General features: G+C 40.1%; 1 protein-coding gene across 1 annotated transcript in view; it reads left to right on the top strand.

The window, feature by feature from the left end:
• The first annotated feature begins 13637 nt into the window (after positions 1-13637).
• The window catches only part of LOC138057602 (beta-hexosaminidase subunit beta-like), a 13016-nt gene continuing 2351 nt past the window's right edge, over positions 13638-24302 (top strand). The window contains exons 1-8 of the mRNA XM_068903566.1: positions 13638-13705; positions 15347-15443; positions 15962-16079; positions 17726-17820; positions 18945-19018; positions 19524-19602; positions 21479-21646; positions 22902-23006. Of these exons, the coding sequence (XP_068759667.1) occupies positions 13638-13705; positions 15347-15443; positions 15962-16079; positions 17726-17820; positions 18945-19018; positions 19524-19602; positions 21479-21646; positions 22902-23006 (804 nt within the window). The remainder of the gene's footprint in view (positions 13706-15346; positions 15444-15961; positions 16080-17725; positions 17821-18944; positions 19019-19523; positions 19603-21478; positions 21647-22901; positions 23007-24302) is intronic.

Raw genomic sequence — 24302 nt, 5'->3', positions numbered from 1 at the left:
CTGGATATTCAAATTAGGCTTGAGACTACGAAATGCTCCTATGCTCCATTGTTCTGACACAAAGACCGTTTGTTCCGTGGCAACCACGATACGTCACAATTATTCAAGATGGCGGCGCCTAGCAAATTTGAAAGCCAAAGAAGCGTTCTTGAAATTTCTTTTTTCAAATATGAACGCTTTCATTTGAAGAAGTTTGAACAATTTTAATTGTAGACATTATGTTCTGTGGTTTAAAGTTATTTTATTGTTTTAGTGGAGGTCAGTTCCCTTTAATAATGTTTAGATATGTTTTATCGCAGTTATTTTATGGTTTAATGTTTTCCAAAATCACTTCGTCGTATTAATAGTATCATTACAAATATACACATGATCAAGTTAAAATCAGGAGTAGAAAGACTAAAAGATACTACAAACATGTGCATCTTCATCAAGATTTAAAAATTAGAGGAACAATTTTGACTTCAATAACCTTATCGTGGTCAAATCGCGAATGTCTCTGGCAGCGAGTTCCAGTCCCGGGTGACTGCGATTTTAAAACTCAATTGGTTTATTGTTGATTTCACTCTTAGCCCGTCTAGTGGTGAGCTTTTTTTTTTTTGGGGGGGGGGGGGGGGAGGGATCTTTATATATATATAAAAAAACAATACAAGTTAATTACTCTTTGAACTGTATCATGCTTCAGTGAACGGGATATCCATTGTTTTAATGCAAATAATAGTAATAATAATAATAATAATAATAATAATAATAATAATAAATTTTTATAGCGCACAACTCCAATAAATTGTCCGTAGCGCTTTACAACAAATAAAAATGAATTTTAAAACAAACTAAATTTACAAACATCCCCTGACATACTTTTTAAAAAGATAAGAATTTGAAGCATTTTTAAAAATGTCAACAGATGAACTCCTACGTATTGAAGTGGCAAAGAGTTCCACAATCTACGGGCAAATACTACAAACGATCGATCTCCATAAGTTCGCATGTTTGAAGATGGTTCTACAAGGTCACCATTGCTAACAGATCTCAAAGAATAAGAGCTCCTACGAAAAGATAAAAAAACAGACAAATACGAAGGAGCCTTAGCATTAGAGCGGTTTTAGAACGAGTGCAGTAAAACCAAAACCAAAGTAATTACTTTGGCCAATCAAAAAGGACGGAGACAATCCAGTAAACCAATCAAAACTCGAAGTAATTAAACGTAGCCGACACAAAGAGCGGGAAAATGTGCACGCGCGAGGCACGATTAGTTTTAGTTTCACTTCTGATTGGTTGAAAAAGTGGCGCGAGAACTTTGAACCAATCACTGAGTGAAGTAATCATAAACCAAAGTAATTATCTAATTACTTTCGACACTCAATTGAAAACCACTCTAAGAGATTTATAAACTAAAAGAAGAATCTTAAAAATAATACGATTCCTAATAGGAAGCCAATGCAGATCAATTAACGTTGGAGTAAAATGATGGAACTTCCTAGTCTTACATCCACACAACTCACAGGTCAATATGGGCTCGCCATTTTAATAATACCAACCACAATGCGCATGCACAGTAAAGTTGCGAGAGACCTAGACCCTAAGTATATTACAATGGTCTTCAATTGAAACTAGTATTGCATTGTTACAGGTGCAATTTTTCACATTTAAAACAGCCCTTTATTCGACATATTTCACTGAAAGAGAAAGAATATAATTCCCTGGCTTAATTTTTGTAACTTTCATTTATAAATAATTCCTCTTCATCGTTATCAATTTTATTCCATTATCAGTCAACACATTAAAATTAATGTTTGTCATGTTTACTTGACCAAATCTTCGGCCAGAGTCCCTTCCCGCCTTAATAATCCGATAGAGGGATACCATTAAAAATTGAAATAATGCTACTACGAACCTTTCTACAGATATGAAGAGATCTACTTTTTTCAGTTCAGTGGTGACTCGGGGATATTCAGAAAAATTCGAGCGGTCCTGAACGGGACCCAAATTTATAATCATGACGCCTCTGCTCATAGTTAATGCATCCCTCGATGCTCTGCTGTACCACTGAGGTATACGGCAGACAGTCTGGATGCAGCTCAACAGGCCATTGAACAACGGTCAGGTGACAGAAAGTTATGATCGCGTCGCGAGGCGATCAGTGGCTCAAAACAAGATTTTACAAGTAGAAGTCCTAAGAATAAAAATTAGTATTTCGTTCATTACGGCTGTTGCAACATCTCGTTCTGGGTTTGTGGAAGTCGACAGAATATTATCCGTTTAAATCCTTGTCGAAAGTTCGTACTGCGAAAAGCATATAAAACAGGATTCAAACACAAGCTACAAAAGAAACTGAACTCTATTACGGGCGAAAGGACAGAAGGGTAATTTCCTTGAGTAGCTCCGATAAAAACAGGGTGTAAACGGTAATGATTGGTCCATAACCGACTAAAAAACCTGCCGTTGCCAGCATAAATGTTATTACAAGTTTCTTTTTTTCACAAGATCTGTCTTCTTGTCTGTCTGCGGGCGAAGCACAGATTGTGTTGTCAAAGTAGAGCCCTTTGATCAGGGATCCATAACAATAAAGAAAAACTGCTAAGGGAATGTACACGACCATTGAAGTCCTCATAAAAAAGTACACTTCGCTTGAAGGAAGGCAGGTATCGAGAGCATCACTGAATTTCGACTCCATGATCTCATTCGGCAGGGAAATAAGAACGCTTGAGATCCAAATAATTGCGATAGCTCTTTTCACATTCTCTTGCTTTAAGCGTAAGACTGTTCTAAATGGCTTTAACAAGGCATGGTACCTTTCAATTGCTAGAACCATTAAGGTGAAGGAGGAAACGGGGACGATAAAATACTTCAACTTCATCAACGTACAAGCAAGCTTCGGTAAAAAGTCGTGCAGCAACAAAGAAGGCCATATGGAAAAATGCTGAGTATATCACTGACAGCCAAGTTTGCTAACAGATAGTTCGTGACTGAACGCATTTCTCGTGTTTTGTGAACGATTCTGATAACCAGCACATTTCCAAGAAATCCGATCATGAAAAATGGAATGCTGACCATAGAAAGAATAAACCGCGCGCTACTATAGTCGGCCATCATACGCTGGAACAGCAGGGTACATTTTTGTCTTTGTCAATACGTTAAATCTCTTCTAGAAAACGTGAGCATTTGTGAAAAGATCGTTTAGTCATTTAGCATTTAAAAGTATTCTTGCTCGTCGTTTTCTGTCAGCAGATGTTTTGTTGTCGCAATTATTTGCTTTACCCCGACATTTTAATGACTTTTCCGTTTATAGTTGATCAAACTAGTTCACAGGCACCCCCCCCCCCACCCCTTTTAATAACCTGAAAGAAACAATTCAAACTTAACAGAAACGTGATCAAGAATCCTAACTGGCAGGAGACAACCAGTTGGGCTGTTTACAAAGCGTGGTAGAGTTGAATCCGAAAAAACAGGAAATAAATCCACACCAGATGTTAGAACGGGATTTTGAACCTGGGACGCATGGAAACCCTACGCCCTAACCAATGAAGACACCGTCTCTCTAGCATATTTAATAATGGTTGGTTAGTGTTTACTGATAAAAATTGAAGAAAGGGCGACTCTTTAACTTTAGCAGCATAGACCCTCTGTCGCGTTTGCATGTAAATTGTGCCACCTGCCTCGTACGTCTCCAAACTACAGTCCGGGAATCTCTACCAACCCTCTTACAGAAACAGTGAGGAAAAAAGAGGTGGGGTTGTTGTTTATGTTTCCCTTAAAAAGCTACTTTCTTGAACCGATGTCAATTATATTCCGATCTTTGTTCGGTTACATTTTTAAGAATGCTTTGTGCTTCGTTGGCCCCTATGTTGATTTTTCTTTGTTTCCGTTATCCTCATTTGCCGTAAGCATTGTTCTATTTTTACCCAAGACACCTGGAAGAACTTCCCAATAATTCAGCTTTTTGGCAACATGTTTTACACACCGGGAAAGAAAATGCGCTTGTAGAACCAACTTAAAACTTAGAACACGAACTTAAAACGTCGTTCGCCTTTTTTACATATTTTTTTTCGTTTTGAAATAAACTGCCTCGACAGTTTGTTTAGCGTTTCCGATGAACAGCCAACGGAACACTTTAAATTCTCTTGCACTTGTGATCTCACTTCTCTGTTTGCAGAATTTGCCTAATCTAGTTCTATGCTAACAGCAGGAAATGAACTTGAATAAAAAAGGTTCCATACAATTTTTGGCAAAATTGAAAGTTCCAAGTGATGTTTATCGCTTGACTGTGCTCAAACGGCGCTTTCCATTTGTCATTTGAGAATTCTCCAGATGACGCTGTAATGAAATTGTAATCATTTTGATGTTGGATTTTGACAACGGGTTTATGTTCCAACTATTTAGAGTGAACGCCACTTTCAGACATTATGTCAGGCTATCGTGGCAATTAAGAAAGATGTGTTCCATAACTTTTTTAATCATGGAATTAGTACGCGACTTTTTAGCAATGAAGGTTATTAAAACGTTGCAACTATTGAACTTTAATTTCCTAGTACAATTTGGCGATGTCACGCACTTGTCATGAATCTATTTATTTGCTCACCGCCCTAAACCTGCTCGAGTGTGGGAGAACAAAAAACTAACTACCCAGACTAAAATTGCTATCTATCGTGCCTGCATCAACCCTGCGAGCAGAGTCTCTTTCGATCTTCCTAGGTAAGTCGGGAAGAGGAAAGTAGATTCTGCTTGCCGCCTCCACATTTCGTATTGAGCATGCGTTAAAAATTTAAATGTATTCGGTGTCAGTCACGCGTGACCAATAGCCACAAAACCATAAAACGAAAACAGACAGTCGGGATATTTTCGGACAACTCGGGCAAACACACGACAATCAAGGAATCATTTCATTGAAAACTCAACAAAGTCCATACTCTTAAAATGCCATTTCATTTTTTACTGAAAATTTTATAGGTTTCTGTCAGACTAGTTTCCGTAACCAACACACATAGGAAAAATTCATGGGAATTCTAACAGTTAAAATTGCCACGCTGTTGTAAATTTCAAAATATTGATGACGCGTGGCAAATGATCATGCGCGAAAATTAAAAAAACAGGTTTGACAAGTCGAAACTGGACTGACTCATCCAATTCTTTGGATGAGCAGCAAAGCAATTTAAAGAATGTGGAATCGGCGAGCAGAGTCTACTTTCCTCTTCCCGACTTATCTTATCTAGGAAGATCAAAAGAGACGCTGCTCGCAGGGTAGCCTGCATCGTGAGCACCTTACTTTACGGCAGCGAGTCTTGGTCAACCTATGCTGGGCAGGAGAAGCGCTTGAACACCTTCCATATGAGATGTCTTCGTCGCATCCTTTCCACCTCGTGGACGGATAAGGTCTCAAACATTGAGGTACTTGAAAGAGCCGATATCCCCTCAATGTTTACCCTCCTCAGTCAGCGCAGACTAAGGTGGCTTGGCCACGTGCACCGAATGGAAGACGGGCGAATCCCCAAGGACCTGCTGTACGGTGAGCTGGAATTTGCGTCGAGGCCTGTTGGCAGACCTAAGCTGCGCTTCAAGGATGTCTGTAAGAGAGGCATGCTTGCCACTGGTCTTCCAACAGTCAACTGGGAGACTCATGCTGCAGATCATGGCAAATAAAGTTCTGTATGCAGTCGGGCACTCCAGGTAAGAGAGACAAGGTTGAAAGCTGAAGCCGACTAATAACTTGAAGAGCAAAGAGAAAAGCAGCAGCGAAGAAAACAGCATCAGCGCCAGCAGCATCTGACTATATCTGTGGGAGATGTGGTCGTGTCTACCGTTCTAGAATTGGACTTTTAAGTCATAAAAGGAAATGTTGGTTGCAAGTGCGCTAAGTAATGGACATAGTCCGACGACTGCCTACTAATATATTTGATTCGATCTGCTAATTTATTGATTTCGCTTGTCATCGGATGACAGAGGGCTTTGAGTGCATGCCAGGACTTTTCATGGCATGTTCTGTCACAGTACCAACGTTGGCAACAGCCACCACACGGCGTCAGCCCAATCTTTTCCACTCGGCATTCAGAACATTTCTTTTCAGCTTGCTTGTGCGGCAAACCACTTGATCCCGGAAATAGCCGCTACGTTTGTATTGTTCGCTGCAGTAATAAGCTACGCGGATATGAAATCAAGTGAAGTTATGATCCTCGCAGTTACGAACGCAGTCATATAGTAATTGCGTACCGTGAGAAGGCTGACAAATTCGGGACTTCAACTGACGGGGTTTCAACCTGTGACCTCGAGGTGCCGGTGCGCCTCTCTAACCAACTGACCTATGACTGGGAAGCCACTGATCTTGGGAGCTGGTCATTCGTGGCTGAAAATCTCAGGCTAAAATTGCGTTCGTAACTGCGAGGATAACAGCTTGACTTCTTTTCACATCCGAAGTTCAATATATGATTCATTTCATCTATCATTTCGTTCGCTGTTTCATTCTTCACGGGAACATTTGAACCCAGAAATGACCACAATTGCAGCTCCCAACATCGGTGGCTTCATAATAGCTCAGTTAGGTTACAGTATCGCGAGGTCACGGGTTCAAACGCCGCTGAAGTCCTACATTTTTCAGGCCACTCCGCGCAATTGCTAAAATTGCGTTCATAACTGAGAGGATCACAGCTTCACTTGAGTAATAAAGCTACTCCGCAATCGTTGCAAGAAATCTTAGCGTTCAGCGCTGAACAAATCGTGTCACAGCGCCAACACTGCTTTTTCTTTATTGTTTTGATCAAGCTTCACTAGTTTTGTGAACGACGGGTAGAACAATGAAGGCCTTTCCAACACTACACAATGAATAAAACCATCGCTGTGTAATTAAATACGTCGCCGACGGTCTTATCGACATCTCCTAGAATAAAATGAGTGATTGAATTTGTTTCCTAGAATTTCACCCGCACTTGCTAAATTTCGAAGTAGCTACCCATTCTCGTCACCAGAGCCTCGGGTCGACTCAAGGCACTGGGAAACTCTATGTAGGAGAACATGCGCCGTAGGGTTCTCATAGCCAAAAAAAATGGCTATTTGAACCTTACTGCACCTGCTCACTCCTCGTGCTAACATGAATGCACCAATCAGAGACGCTTTCGATTGTTCTTCACGAAAACCAATGAGAAGATTTTGAAGCATTTTTAAAATGTCAACAGATGAACTCCTACGTATTGAAGAGGCAAAGAGTTCCATAATCTAGGGGCAAATACTACAAACGATCAATCTCCACAAGTTCGCATGTTTGAAGATGGTTCTACAAGGTCACCATTGCTAACAGATCTCAAAGAATAAGAGCTCCTACGAAAAGATAAAAGATCAGACAAATACGAAGGAGCCTTAGCATTAGAGCGGTTTTAGAATGAGTGCCGTAAAACCAAAACCAAAGTAATTACTTTGGCCAATCAAAAAGGACGGAGACAATCCAGTAAACCAATCAAAACTCGAAGTAATTAAACGTAACCCACACAAAGAGCGGGAAAATGTGCACGCGCGAGGCACGATTAGTTTTGGTTTCACTTCTGATTGGTTGAAAAAGTGGCGCGAGAACTTTAAACCAATCACTGAGTGAAGTAATCATAAACCAAAGTAATTATCTAATTACTTTCGACACTCAATTGAAAACCATTCTAAGAGATTAATAAACTAAAAGAAGAATCTTAAAAATAATACGATTCCTAATAGGAAGCCAATGCAGACCAATTAAAGTTGGAGTGATATGATGGAACTTCCTAGTCTTACATCCACACAACTCACAGGTCAATATGGGCTCGCCATTTTAATAATACCAACCACAATGCGCATGCACAGTAAAGTTGCGAGAGACCTAGACCCTAAATATATTATAATGGTCTTCAATTGAAACCAGTATTGCATTCAGTGTTACAGGTGCAATTTCTCACATTTAAAACAGCCCTTTATTCGACATATTTCACTGAAAGAGAAAGAATATAATTCCCTAGCTTAATTTTTGTAACTTTCATTTATAAATAATTCCTCTTCATCGTCATCAATTTTATTCCATTATCAGTCAACACATTAAAATTAATGTTTGTCATGTTTACTTGACCAAATCTTCGGCAAGAGTCTCTTCCCGCAATAAAAATTCTAGAAGAAAGATTCAAAAGAATCTTGTATTTCCTTTCTCTTTATTATGTTCTTGATTCGAAAAAAAGGTGCTATAGGATACTAACACTTTTGTAGATATGTCATTGTTTTCTTCATAACCCAACAGAAGGATACCATTAAAAAGTGAAATAATGCTAATACGAACCTTTGTACAAATATGAAGATATCTACTTTTTTCAGTTTACTGGTGGCTCGGGGATATTTGGAAAAATCCGAGTACTCCTGAACACGACACAAATTTATGATCATGCTGCCTCTACTCTACCACTGAGCTATACGGCAGACCGTCTAGATGTAGCTTAGCACGCCATTCAACAACGGCCAGGTGACAGAAAGTTATGATCGCGTCGCGAGTCGATCAATGGCTCAAAAAACAGATTCTACAAGTCCTAAGAATAAAAATTAGTATTTCGTTCATTACGGCTGTTGCAACATCTCGTTCTGGGTTTGTGGAAGTCGACAGAATATTATCCGTTTAAATCCTTGTCGAAAATTCGTACTGCGAAAAGCATATAAAACAGGATTCAAACACAAGCTACAAAGGAAAGTAAACTCTATTACGGGCGAAAGGACAGAAAAGTAATTTCCTTGAGTAGCTCCGATAAGAAAGAGGGAGTAAAAGGTGATCCCTGGTCCGTAACCGACTACAAAACCTGCAGTTGCAAGCATAAATGTTATTACAAGTTTCTTTTTTTCACAAGCTCTTTCTTCTTGTCCTTCTGCGGGCGAAGCACAGATTGTTTTGTCAAAGTAGAGTCCTTTGATCAGAGATCCATAACAATAAATAAAAACCGCTAAGGGAATGTACACGACCATTAAAGACCACACAAAAAAGTACACTTCGCTTGATGGACTGCAGGAATCGAGAGCATCACTGAATTTCGACTCCATGATGGCATTCGGCAGGGAAGTTAAAACGCTTGAGATCCAAATAATTGCGATAGCTCTTTTCACATTCTCTTGTTTTAAGCGTAAGACTGTTCTAAATGGCTTTAACAAGGCATGGTACCTTTCAATTGCTAGAACCATTAAGGTGAAGGACGAAACGGGGAGGATAAAGTTCTTCAACTTTATCAACGTACAAACAAACTTCGGTAAAAAGTCGTGCAGCAACATAGAAGGCCATAGGGAAAAAATGGTAAGTCCATCACTGACAGCCAAGTTTGCTAAGAGATAGTTCGTGACTGAATGCATTTCTCGTGTTTTGTGAACAATTCTGATAACCAGCATATTTCCAAGAAATCCGATTATGAAAAATGGAATGCTGACCATAGAGAGAATAAACCGCGCGCTACTATAGTCGACCATCATACGCTGGTACAGCAGGGTAGATTTTTGTCTTTGTCAATACGTTAGCTCTCTTCTAGAAAACGTGAGCATTTGTGAAAAGATCGTCTAGTTATTTAGCATTTTAAAGTATTCTTGATCGTCGTTTGCTGTAAGCAGATGTTTTGTTGTCGCAATTATTTGCTTTAACCCGACATTTTCATGACTTTTCAGTAAAAATGCTTTGTTTATAGTTGATCAAACAAGTTCACAGCCACCACCCCTTTTAATAACCTGAAAGAAACAATTCAAACTTAACAGAAACATGATCAAGAATCCTAACTGGCAGGAGACAACCAGTTAGGTTGTTTACAAAGCGTGGTAGATTTGAATCCGAGACAGCAGGAAATAAATCCACACCAGATGTTAGAACGAGATTTTGAACCTGGGCTAACCGTGCGCAAACCCAACGCCCTAACCACTGAACACGCCGCCTCTCTAGCATATTTAATACTGGTTGGTTAGTGTTTACTGATGTAAAGTGAAGAAAGGGTGAGTCTTTAACTATAGCAGCATAGAGCGACTGTCGCGTTTGCAAGAAAATTGTGCCACCTGCCTCGTACGTCACAAATACAAATCAGAAAGTTTGGTTGTCATTCAGTGCTGCTTGGACCGTCATTTAAAATACTGTGGCAGAAAGTACAGTATTTTGCGAGATCGTGAATTTACAAATTCAAGGCAAGAACTTGAAGCGAGCACAGGGTTACGGAAAGCGCAAACAAGCCTCTCGTGCTTTAAGCGAAGCACACGATTTTACGAGGAATTCCTCTGGAGTTCAGCTATTTTTGGAAATAAAAATAATTCACAATATTTTAGTTTGACTTTCTTTAACGATAATAACTGGCTATATAATTAATAGGTAACAGGACTACATGCTTGTCCAATTTGGAAACAACTGGATTCAAAAAATTCCTGGGAGTGCCAAATATGACTCGGCCTACGGCCTCGTCCAATTTTGGCTGTCCTCAGAGTTTTTCTCATCCAATTATTTCCAAACTGGATAGCATGAAGTCCTATTACATATACAAATTGAAGAAAGGGCGACTCTTTAACTTTAGCAGCCTTGACCCACTGTCGCGTTTGCGTGAAAATTCTGCCACTTGCCTCGTACTACCCCAAACTACAGTCCGGGAATCTCTACCAGCCCTCTTAGAGAAACAGTGAGGGAAAAAGAGGTGGGGTTGTTGTTTAGGTTTCCCTTAAAAGAACTTTGTTCGGTTACATTTTTAAGAATGCTTTGTGCTGCGTTGTCCCCTATGGTAATTTCTCTTTGTTTCCGTGATCCTCATTTGCCGTGGACATTGTCCTATTTTTACCCAAGACACCTGGAACAACCTCCCAATAATTCAGCTTTTTGGCAACATGTTTTATGTAAGGGGAAAGAAAATGCGTTTGTAGAACCAAATATGACACTAACTTAAAACGTCGTTTGTCTTTTTTACATATTTTATTTCGTTTTGAAATAAAGCAAGCCTTGACAGTTTGTTTAGTGTTTCCGACGAACAGCCAACGGAACACTTTAAATTCTCTTGCACTCCTAAACTGACTTCTCCGTTTGCAGAATTTGCCTAATCTAGTTCTATGCTAACAGCAGGAAATGAACTTGAATAAAAAAGGGTCCATCAATTTTTGGCAAAATTGAATTTTCCACCTGGGCCCGGTTGTTCAAAAGCCGATTAACGCTAATCTCAGATTAAAAATTAACCAGGGAGTTTATTTCTCTACTCCCAAATGTTGTTTAACGCTGATATTCGGCAAAACTATACATTTGAAGAAGTCAATCTTGAAGAACAAGAAGACGCAACAGAAAGTTACGCCAAAAAGTTGAAAACATGAAACAAAAGTTTACGCTAATCCTGGATTACGTTAATCGGCTTTATAACAACCGGGCCCTGATGTTTATCGCTTGACTTCTCAAACGGGGCTTTCCATTTCTCATCTGAGAATTCTCCAGATGACGCTTTAATGCAAATTGTAATCATTTTAAAGCTGGATTTTGACAACAGGTTTTTGTTCCAACTATTTAGAGTGAACGGCACTTTCAGACATTATGTCAGGTTATCGTGGCAATAAAACCGTCCACTAAGAAAGATGTGTTCAATAAGTTTTTTCATCATGGAATTAGGGTTCTGTTTAGGGTGAGGGCTAAGAACCCGAGTTCGAGTCTTGAAATTTTAGGATTCTTTTTTTCCTCAAGTTTTTCTTTTATAAATGTTTTTTTTTCCTTTTTTGTCTTAATTTTTGTTAATATTTGTTCTTAGTTTGTTTCTTTTAATTTTCTTTGAGGTGAAGTGTGTAGTCGACCGTTATAAATGGCATCGACCGTTTCAAATGGCAACGACCGTTCTGATAAATGGAAACGACCGTTTACGAAAGGGAAAGTTGCCTCGCCGCCTCCACATTTCGTATTGAGCATGCGTTAAAAATTTTAATTAATTCGGTGTCAGTCACGCGTGACTAATAGCCACAAAACCACAAAACGAAAACAAACAGTCGGGATATTTTCGGACAACTCGGGCAAGCACACGACAATCAAGGAATCATTTCATTGGAAACTCAAGATAGTCCATACTCCTAAAATGCCATTTCATTTTTTACTGAAAAATTTATCGGTTTCTGTCCGACTAGTTTCCGTAACCAACACACATAGAACAGTTAAAATTGCCACGCTGTTGTAAATTTCAAAATATTGATGACGCGTGGCAAATGATCATGGCAAAAATTAAAAGAAAAAACAGGTTTGACAAGTCGAAACTGGACTGACTCATCCAATTCTTTGGATGATCGGCAAAGCAAAGAATGTGGAGTCGGCGAGCAGAGTTTACTTTCCTCTTCCCGACTTATCTAGGAAGATCGAAAAAGACTCTGCTCGCAGGGTAGATGCCGGCACGCTAGACAGCAATTTTAGTCTGGGTAGTTAGTTTCTTGTTCTCCCACACTCAAGCAGAAAGCTTTGCCATGTTGGTTGCAGCCTTACGAATTCTCTTTCCTAGCTCCACATCAAGACAGGCATTGTTGGAGGTGGTAGAGCCGAGATAAGTAAACTGTGGCTCGACTTCCAAGGTGTAGTCTTTGATAGTTAGAGCAGGCGTGGCACCTTGGCACATGACTTTCGTCTTGTTTAGGCTAATGGTAAGTCTGAAGGCCTCGCATGCACTAGAGAACTGTTTGAGAAGGCTCTGAAGCTTTTCTGCGCTGTGAGCAACAAGGGCAGCGTCATCAGCGAAAAGGAAGTCGCGTAGGATTACTTTGCGAACTTTGGTCTTTGCTCGGAGGCGTGCAGGGTTGAAAAGTTTCATATCATAACGAGTCCGTAGCAGGAAGCCTTCTTCCGTGGACTTGAATGCATGTTTCAGGAGAACAGAAAAGAAGATGTTGAAGAGAGTTGGGGCCATTACACAGCTTTGTTTCACGCCGCTGTCTATGTCGAATGCCTCAGACATGCTTCCGTCATATTGCACAGTACCCCGTGACCCATCATGAAACGATTTGATGAAGCTCAGGAGTTTTGGAGGGCAACCAAGTAATGGCAGGATCTTGAAGAGGTCGTCTCTACTGACAAAGTCAAAGGCCTTTGTTAGATTGATAAATGCAATGTAAAGGGGCTGATGTTGCTCTTTACATTTCTCCTGAAGTTGCCTCAGTGAGAAAATCATATCCACTGTCGAGCGATTGGAGCGGAAACCACACTGGGACTAAGGGTTCACCCTCTCAGCGAGCTTTTGTAGGCGGTATAGTGCTACTAGGTGCAAATATATAACAAATATATAATCATAAGGATAATGGCTGGTATTGGAGCTCCTTATTTCTAAGACAATGTATCCGCCATTGATTTCCTCAACCTTCGTCTAAACGAAGGTTGCGACTATTCCAAACCTTTGCCTGTTCTGGTTTGCGGAGTTGTCCTTATCAAGAGGAGCTTACGTTTATTTCAAACGACATCTTTGCCTGCACATTAGCGAGGATGGTTTTCCTTCTGTATTTACTTTTCAAAGGTAAGCCACGGACTTTAAAGGAGGCTCCAAAGGCTGCGTTTTCAGCTGAGCCCGCGCGCGTATGCCACATACGCAATACTTAAGCTGCAGCGCCATATCGTTGTCATAACAGCAATTCGAACCAAGCAAACTCAAAAAAATGGTTGACAACAGAGAAAAGATATCAAAGCGTCGATCTATTGAATGGATCGACAAATATTTTCACCTGGGTCTCGACGAAGTGAAGAATTCTTCTCTGTGTACCTTCGAAAGTAAGAAAAAACATATTTTTTGCATGTAGTTTCATTGGACAATCGCTAAATGTGATGTGTGCTTTGCTGCTAAGTTTTACTGTCCATAGTACTACGAAAGAAAAAGAAAAAACGCGCGAACAGAACGCAAACAAGCACGAATTGTGTGTTCAGGAATTTTATTGGCTTATAGAACAGAAATAAGCTTGCGAACTTGCACTTGCAAATAACGCGCTAAGAAATGTACTACAATACTAGTTAATTGACTGGGACTGCCCATATAAGGGATTTTTTGGCTTTCTTTTGATCCAGCCAATTATCAGGGTAGAAACATTGTGAACAATTGTGGAAAGTGTTTAAGATCGTCCGAAAGTCGTTCTGAAGCAACAAAAAAAGAACGAACAATGAGCGTATGAAAAAGAAAGGAAAAAACAGACGAACGAGCCAGCAAACAAAGAATGAGCGAACGGGCAAACGAAGGAACAAATGAACGAGCGAGTGCACGAAGGAATGATAGAACTACAAAAGAAAAACATCGAGCTATTGAAGAAACGAACAAACTATCGTATTGAATGGATCGACAGTGTTGTGATCTGAATCCATTTTTATACTTGTAGAAAACTCTTTCGAACCTCCTTTAATTGGAATCGTAAACATTTTATTCCTTTGATGATGAAATGGACAATCTATCGTAAAGCCGCTGAACTGCTGTTAAAGCTCAGAAAGGTATAACCCCCCAAAAATATTTTTAGATTAAACAGAAACGGAAGTAGATTTCCGGAAACGCCTGGAACGGCGGAGCACGCTCGATTTCAAGAAATTAAAAGTGTTATGATGCATTTGAGCAATTACATAATGCCATGATTTCGTAATCCGAAGAGCTATTATGATGTCATTTGATTGCGAATGTAAAGGCAGTTCGTGATGATGAATCAGTTTAAGTGGGCGGGTCGGGAGTAATGCAAAACACTTTATCTTATCGATACTGAGTTTATTAAAAATTTCTTTAATGTCACTGAATCAATGTATTAGTTTGTTCTCAGGGTAAATCATATGACTCTACTGTCCTAAAATTCAAAAGCATAGATCGAATGCATAAATGGCGGCCAAAAAAATGTTCTTTTGTTTATGTGCTAATTAGCCTCAATAGCCTCGTTTTCATGGACAAAATACAAAAGAAAGGTTGCTTGAGAGCGAGGCTAGTGAGTCTCATTAGCACATAACAAAAGAATACATTTTTGGCCGCCATTTATGCATTCGGTCAATTGAGCTCGAGAAATTAGGTTCTCGGTGACATAGTGTGGTTTTCACACTTCAGGTAAGCCACACAATAAGTGCGCTAGGTGTGCGGGGAACAAGACTGGCGCTGAATACCTTTGAATTCTTCGCGGTGGAATTAGCGCCGCGCTATTTTCGCCTAGTGTGCGGCCGGCTAAACGCTGGTCAACAACCTTGTTCCCAGGGCTTTTCCCCAGTATTTTCGCGCGGTAAAAAGCCTTGGAAACAAGGTTGGGTGTCAACGCAGTTGATAAATCTATTTCTATAATCAAAGAAGTTTCCTTACTTTTTGACAAACGCAACTGCTTTCAGCTTGCCTTAATTTAAATACGATGCTTAATCTCTGTAATAAGCGGTTACTAAATACGCTAATTCCTGTTTAAGTTTTCATGTAGGTGGACTGAAAGCTCTCGACAATAAAACAAAAGGACTACGTTTCTGCAATATTTCTGGTTTGCTACAACTCTACGATGACCCAGAGGTAAGTTGTGTTTCATGAACTTGTCAGAAGTAACTGCTTAGGGCCCGATTATTATTTGTTGTAAGTCGAGACAACTGTCGAGAGTGTTTCCTTTTTTTTTTATCTTCGGTCGCGGACTATGGGACTATAAGACTTCGTCAGCTGGAAGACATGCGCAGTTGGGACCGACTACCGACGCTGGTCGGCATAACAATTAACAATGATCATAATATACAGAGCTTCTTCTACGTCCGTATTCGAATTCGTTTTACATGATCGTTGCTAGGGTGAAAACTAAGAGAAACTTAAAGGATGTAAATGTTAAAAATAAGTCAACAAAAATGTCTCAAGTTTCGATTTAAAAATATTTATATAAATATTTAAAATATGCTTTGTTGTGCAAAGGTGTTTTGAGTTTCTATTTAAAGTGCCTATCATCTCAACACAGTTTTCCACTTTATTTATTCTCCTAAATCGTCCCAGATACAGAAGGTCAATTAATGTTCGTAATAGTCGGAATGACTGTTCTTTTCTTTAAGGGAATTACAGTGGCCACAATGAAGAACATTCTGATAGAAATGATGTCCTTATTTCCTGACAAGTATTTTCACCTGGGTCTCGATGAAGTGGAGAATTCTTCTCCGTGTACCTTCGAAAGTAAGAAAAAACATTTTTTGCATGTAGTTTCATTGGACAATCGCTAAATGTGATGTGTGCTTTGCTGCTAAAGTTTTACTGTCCATAGTACTACGAAAGAAAAATAAAAAACGCGCGAACAGAACGCAAACAAGCACGAATTGTGTGTCCAGGAATTTTATTGGCTTATAAAACAGAAATAAGCTTGCGAACTTGCACGTGCAAATAATGCGCTAAGAAATGTACTACAATATTAGTTAATTGACTGGGACTGCTCATATAAGGGATTTTTTGGCTTTCTTTTGATCCAGCCAATTATCGGTGTAGAAACATTATGAACAATTGTGGAAAGTGTTCAAGGTCGTCCGAAAGTCGTTCTGAAGCAACAAAAAAAAACGTACAACGAACGTATGAAAAAGCAACGAAAAAACAGACGAACAAGCGAGCAAACAAAGAATGAGCGAACGGGCAAACGAAGCCGGGAACAAATGAACGAGCGAGTACACGAATAAATGATAGAACTAGAAAAGAAAAATCGAGCTAGTGAAGAAACGAACAAATTATCGTTCGAACCTGGGGCCCGTCAGTTTCTCGAAAGTCCCGAAGTATTCCGTGCTTTTTTTGGCCTTTTTTGTGTCGCAATTTCCTCTGTATCTTAAGAAAGAAGAAATTTTATGTCGACAAACTTCATTATCATTTTGCAATTTATTATCTTGAAAACATGTTGAAAGACCTGCTCATCAGAACAAGAGGAAGGCCGTTTCGTACATGGCTTTTCGGGCCCGATAATTTATCGGGAATTGACCGCGCACCGTTGGCTCAGTTGGTTGAGCACGGGCTGTCACGCGGGAGGTCGTGAGTTCAATTCCGGCCGGACCAACACTCAGGGTCTTTAAATAACTGAGGAGAAAGTGCTGCCTTTGTAATTACATCTGCAAATGGTTAGACTCTCTAGTCTTCTCGGATAAGGACGATAAGCCGAAGGTCCCGTCTCACAACCCTTCAATGTTCATAATCCTGTGGGACGTAAAAGAACCCGCACACTTGTCGCAAAGCGTAGGGCATGTAGTTCCCGGTGTTGTGGTCTGTCTTCTGTGATGTATCATGGTTGGAAGGGTAAATACACAAATCTCCATTTAAACCAGCTAGGCTGAACTGGAATTTCTGTATAAATAATGTATATAAAATAGAAACTGGTCCCAGAGAACAAGCGAAGAAGCAATCGAATGAACGACTGAACAGCCAACGAGCTAATGAAAGTGAAAACGCATCAATACACGAACAACAGGCAGAACCAGTGAACAACTGGACGAACGAACGCAGGAGCCAATCAAGAGGACCTGTATCTCCTCTAATTTCTCAAGTCAACCCTTTCCCGAGTAAAATTTATTTTTAGAAACAGGTTTTTTCACACGAATAGTATCATATTTCCTTTGACGCTGAGATAGCTTTGTTTTGATTGGCTTTCACAACGGTGAGCGTGCTGAATTTCCCAAGCGAGGCATTCTATAAATAAATCTACTCGGGAAAGTGTGGACTCCAAGGCCAAACATGTGCGACAGAAGCTCCCTTTCATGAGCTCCTGACGATTGTTAGTACACGCACGGACAAACGGGCGGAGAAGTGGGTCAGATGTTTTCATGACACTTCTCTGTTTGCTCAAACAGACACAAAAAGCCTGGAGCAAGAACTAATGAAATTTCTGGTTCTACATGGTAAAATTCCATTTGCCTGGCAAGAGGCTTTGACGTCAACATCTGCGGTAAGTTATTTTATGTAAATGCATAAATTATGCACCCAAATAAATTATTACCCGCATTATTATTAGTCCGTAAACGTCATGACTCCGTTTATAACTCCGCGTTATTGTATTGTTTTCGCCATTATTTCAAGATGTTCGGCGTGGAAAGTTTTGTCAACCTTGCAGAAATAAAATTGGTTTGAGAGGTTGGACCTTTAGAGAGAACATTTACAAATTATCCCCGGGTGGTCACATCGTGAACATAACTCCAAATATCGTTGTCAGAACGAGGAACCCAAACGGAAATGAACCGACGTGTAAAAAGCATGTACGGAGTTTGCAGAGCCACTGTTTTTGTCTTGCGGCGCGTTCGTTCTTGCCGATATCGTCGTTGTGCAAGCGCTGTTTAATTTTTTGTTGAAATTTAATAATTTCTTATTGAAATTAAACAGAACATTATTGTCATCGTCATCATCATCATCATCACTGTTATTGTCGTCATCATCAACATTGTCATCACTGATCGTTATCGTCGTCATTGTTGTCGTCATTATCATCGTTGTCATTATCGTCATCGTCATCATCACCATCATCGTCATCGTCGTCATTGACGTCATCATCTTCATCGTCGTCATCAACGTCATTATCGTCATCGTCATAGTCATCTTCTGTGCATACGGAACCCGCGCCCTTTCGCCGAAAACGGTGCATTTCTGTGTGTAAACGACGTTGTCGATCTTCCCTTTAGAAAGGACGCGAACAAAGTTTTTCTTTCGCGAAGTTAACACAAATAAATTATCAATACAGGATCGACGTCTTCTGACACTTCATTCAAAACTACTAAACCGAATTCGTCTTAAAATAGTTAGAAAGAGCAAAAAATCACAGCCAAAACACAACAGCTGACATTCGAATGGCTGCTCGCTGGCAACCCAGTTTTGGTGCCAAGGTTTGTTGACAAAAACGTTGCCACAAAATCTTTTAAATGGTTTTCTGGTCCTTTAATTGCGAACAATTGACTTGACTTGTTTTTCCCACGCGCTGAATTCTGATTGGTCAATTTAAATTTCAGTAGCTCATCATTAGCACATGATCGACTGCATCGTCATCATTATCGTTTTTGTCACTTCTTTTTTTTATTGCAGGCAATTGAAGGTACAGTGCTGCAGGCATGGACCGGCACAGTGCTGAAATCTCTTATTGATAAAGGATTCCAAGTGTAAGTGGAATAGACCGATTTCGATATATTAAAATTCAGTCCTAAACAAAAGGCATCATCTCGAGGCTCTGGGGAATAAACTCATACAAATCCTTATATTTATTCCCCAGAGCCTCGAGATGATGCCTTTTGCTTAGGACTGAATTTAAATATATAGAAATAGGTCTATTGAAATGTTATTGCACATTACTATCTCTAACTCTTGCATTTAAGGGAGTTTGCACGCTGCATACAGCATCTTTTTCATCGCTAGCGTCATCGATAAAAGTTGATGACAAATGACGATAACAATACACTTTTGACATACTGTTTTTGGCGTTCACGAGCATGCAGATGCTCTCCGAAGGACATATGTTCTATTCTAGTTATGAGCACTCCCTATTTCTTCTTTGGAAATGCCCGGGAAATTAATAACAAAAAAAACATTTTATTCACTTATTGGCGTGAGTTTCGCCATTTCATAGTCTGTTAAAATTACATTCTCAAATTTCCTTTTCTCTTTCAGGATAAACTCAATGGAGAACCACTTGTACCTTTCTGGTTCTCTGAGTATCAGTGCTCTTTGGACGGATATTTCATCTGGAGTAAGTATTTTTGGGGACCTTTAAGCTCAGAGGTTTTTGAGATGTGGCCGGCAACCGGAAGTGAACATTTCGCATGCCAGGACAGCAGTCACTCCCAGATTTTTAACCTAATAGCCTCTAATGGAGAAAAGATACTTAGGAATGTAAATGTGGTTGTGTGAAGACATGTTAAAAGGGAAAACAGCTCACTTCCGCTTGCCGTCCACATTTCAAAAACATCACTTATTAAATTAAGCTCCCTGTATGTTGTAACTAGACAGATCCGACAAAGTCAGGTGGGACACTTTATGACAAATAGTGATTTCTTACGTGATCCATATCCTAATCATGTGTCTATGCCAATGATGAAATTGTTAAGGGAATTTTTTCGTGTCCTTGATTCACGTGACGTCAGTCTGCCATCTTGGTGTCCCTCAACGAAGAAGCTGCAGCCATGTTTCTACCCCGAACTCATCTTTTTTCGAGTGTTTCCCTTTAAAAAAACACGACGGCTTTAACCTCTTTGCTCTGTGGTGTCACATTCTGGCACTTGACGTCTTCGTCGCCACCTTGGCGTCCCTCTTGGTCATCCTCAGGGAACTGAGCTGTGCAAGCGTTTTCGAGTGTTTCACTTAAAAAAAAAACACGACGGCTTTAACCTCTTTGCTCTGTGGAGTCACGTTTTGGCACTTGACGTCATCGTCGCCATGTTGGTGCCCCTAACGAATCCTTTGGGGACCAAACATCATCCTTATGCCAACATTACTTCATTTTCAATGATATAGAACATATGAAATGATCTTATATTTGAACTGCGGAAATTGAAATACATGACAGGAGCTTTATCTCCCATACGTGGCCTAGGCGTCAACCCTTTCCCGTTTAGATTTATTTATAGATGGTTTTCAATCACGTGATGAGAAGGCCATGTTTGTGTACAAAATAATAGCAAATTATGGCTCATGTTTTGCGTTATAATAGAATCAAATTCTCAAGAGACTTTTTCTCAATTGTTCTGTACACAAACATGGCTGCTGTGACGTCAGATGAAAACCCCCAATATCCTTCTCCCAGATATTTCTTCCTTTTTTGCTGAAGATGAACATGTGCCCTCATCACTGGAGTCGAAGCCATGAATAGCTTGCATTTTTGAATAATTTCCATATTTCCCATTCCATCTCATCCCATTCCATCCCATTCCATCTCATCCCATTCCATTCCAATCCATCTCATCCCATCCCATTCCATCTCATCCCATTCCATCCCATTCCATCTCATTCCAATCCATCCCATTCCATCTCATCCCATTCCATCTCATCCCATTCCATCCCATCCCAACTCATCTCATTCCATCTCATCCCATTTCATCCCATTCCTTCCCATCCCATCCTATCCCATCCCATTCCATCTCATCCCATTCCATCCCAATGCATATCATCCCTTTCCATCCCATTCCATCCCATCCCATTCTATCTCAGTCCATCTCACTCCATTCCTTTTCATATCATCCCATTTCATCTCTTCTAATCCATCCCATTCCATCTCATCCCATTCTATCTCATTCCATCTCATCCCATTTCATTCCATTTCATCCCATCCCATTCCATCCCATCTCTTCCCATTCCATCCCAATCCATCTCATCCCCTTCCATCCCATTCTATCTCATCCCATTCTATCTCATTCCATCTCATCCCATTTCATCCCATTTCATCCCATCCTATTCCATCCCATCTCTTCCCATTCCATCCCAATCCATCTAATCCCATTCCATCCCATTCCATCTCATTCCAAACCGTCCCATTCCATCTCATCCCATTCCATCCCATCCCATTCCATCTCATCCCATTCCATTCCATCCCATTCCATCTCTTCTTATCTCATCAATGTTTTCCCCAGTTAAATCCGCACGAGTCAGCCCAACTCCTTGGTGGAGAAATGGCGCTTTGGACTGATGCATACTGTTTTGTGGACCAGTGCCTTTTATACGAGCGTGGCAAGCCACAGGCCTGGTGGATGTACGGACCTGAAAGCGATTCACAGTTTACTGAGTCAGCCAGTGGTATTGTAAGTATTTGTTTGTATCTTTTTTCCATAACGTCCCGGAACCCAAATCCTTAAATTTGATTGGTCAAAGTGTTGCGATCCAACACACATGATGTTGCAATGGATGGTTTTCAATCACGTGATGAGACAGCCATGTTGGTGCACAAATCAATAGCAAATTATCGCTCATGTTTTACGTTATAATAGAGTCAAATTCCCCAAAGACTTTTGTCTCTGTTGTTCTGTGCACCAACATGGCTGCTGTGACGTCAGATGAAAACCATCTATAGGCAGTTTGACAAAAGAAGAGAATTGGTGTTTCGAGGAATTAATTGCATTTTTCTTTGATTTGTTGTGACGCCCGCGTCGTCGACATTTCAAGTGTCAACGTCAACTTTTAGTACAGTTTTTACAAGATTCACCTCGGAGTCACAAGCGAAATCGAATGAAGATGAAAACGTTATTACCCTTAACATAGTTAATCGAGGGACTGGTTATGAAACCTTAGAACTTTCAAAAGCGAAAACAATGTTGTTGCAATCGATGTTGAATTGACCGTGACCCTGCACAACCTTTTGTTTTTGCTTTGCACGGGTTCGCAAATTAGTTGCGCATAATTTAATCGAAGGATTTGATTGGTTATCTTCTCGAAAAAAGGTGTGTTTTGTGCAGGGTCAAGGCCAAAAATACGGACAAAAACATGAAACAAAGAAACTTGTCCAGTTTCATAACCATCTCCATCTTTTTTTTCCTTGACGACTTCAGAGTTACTCGTGCGTCGAGAAAATCAGGCCATATATGCACTTAATATATTGTTGATTTTATTTTTGTCAAAGTTCAAATATATAAATTTTGATCAAAATTACATGCATTTGTGATTTTTGAAGTACTGTATTGCCCCGGAGACGGGGAACAAAAGCGACGTTTTGACGTACGAAATTGCCCCACATAACGAGAAAATCACGTCATTGAGAATGGAGGCCTTGCTATTGACTAGCGCAGTAGCTGTTCGTCTTAAGTTACTCCTCAAGTAAAACCCAAACTCTTGTAGTTCATTAACTGATCTTCAGTATTAGGGGAAGCGATGTTTTATTTGACTTCGTGTCGCGAACATGCGTTATCTGCCCGCCAATCAAAAGCAAAGACGAGAAGTAACGTCACTTTCGGTTTCGGGCTATACTCCTCTTGTCTTCGATAAAAAGGTCATTTGGGGGTAAGTCTAAAATTGTGAACCATTGTTTGATGCCCTTCTGCTCAGACAGTCATGAACTTTCAGATTTGGCCCAAAGCCACTGTTGGTGCGGGTTCATTTTGGAATTATCAGCCGGACATAAAACCCGACAGTCAGGAGTTCTTAACGACTCTAAGTACGCTACAAAAGGTAAGTTTGCTTACAACGCAAATCACTCGATTTGGAACAGTATAGGTGGTGATAATAGGAGCAGTGTTTGCGCAATGTTTGGAACACTGACCTACCACCAGTGTTGCCCGGGCTCGATTCTTAGACTCAACTTCACATGAGTTGTTTGTGTTCCTTCTTAGGTTTTTCTCCGGATAATCCAGCTTACCCAGCTCCTTTAAAACCAACGTTTGACTTGATATGCTTTAATTGGCCCATTTTCACCCTGAATGCATCGCGCGCCCCGCATGATTTCGTGTATCACGAAATTACAAAACTTCGAAAAATCCCAGAAAGCCTTTCGCAATCTTCTTTAAAAGTTCTCTGTCGATAAATCGTTCATATCCTGATTTCAATACGTTCTCTATTTATCATTGCATAATTTTATCGTAGTATTTTTATCTGTGTTTGTTTAAAATATTTCTATTTTAAGTCGAATAGTATCGAACAACATGACGGATTGCGGTGGCGGACACGTTTTGCTTGCCACTCCACCAAGACGGCAACCTCTTTTAAGCACAAGTTTAAAAGAGCATCGTACTTCTGCTTCCCAGGTATCCTAACAAATCGAAACTGACAAAGGAAAAGTAAGGTTATAGTAAGACAAGCATTTCAGCACTGAAACAATGTCACCTAGCTCGTTAGCTTCATAATTGTTCTATTCTTCTTGCTGAATAGCCGAACCGTAAAAAATTTCGCTTTGGTGATTCTCCAATGTCTAAATCAGTCAGTCCATAAAGATAAAAGGGTAATTTTAGCGGTTTCACTCGTTAAAACCACACGGTAAACCACTCGGCGATATCAGGCTAAGGTCGATGTTTCTTCAATGTTTTCAACAGCACGAACTGGCGCGACAAAGCTAGTTGGCCGATCGGACTAAGCTACTCGAGATTCAAAACAACAAACGATCGTGTTGCGTCTAAGGTGAAAAATGGGTCTTTAAGTTGATTTGCAGTCTCCCCATTTAGAAGCGCTCTTTTGTTCGGCCATATAAACTTAAAGGGGCTTTGTCACGTTAGTTAATCTTTCGAGGAAATCTTGAGTTAATCACGCGTTTAAAACTTGAAAATGGTAACATGGCATTCCTTTAATGATAAATTTATTGTTACATCACAAACAAGATGATTCTGTGCAAAAACGACCTTTGTCCAGGCGATTTGCCATAAACTTGACAAACGTCGGGCCGACTTTTTTCAAGATTACCCAAATGCAATCCGTTTCAATCTTGTCCATTTGTGTCCATCCATGCTTCTCTTTCCTTTTGCTGTATTTTTTTTA

Source organism: Montipora capricornis, chromosome 7 (genome assembly GCF_036669925.1).
Source record: "Montipora capricornis isolate CH-2021 chromosome 7, ASM3666992v2, whole genome shotgun sequence".
In the NCBI taxonomy this organism is placed as follows: domain Eukaryota; kingdom Metazoa; phylum Cnidaria; class Anthozoa; order Scleractinia; family Acroporidae; genus Montipora; species Montipora capricornis.
This window is presented reverse-complemented; position numbering and strand designations above follow the sequence as displayed.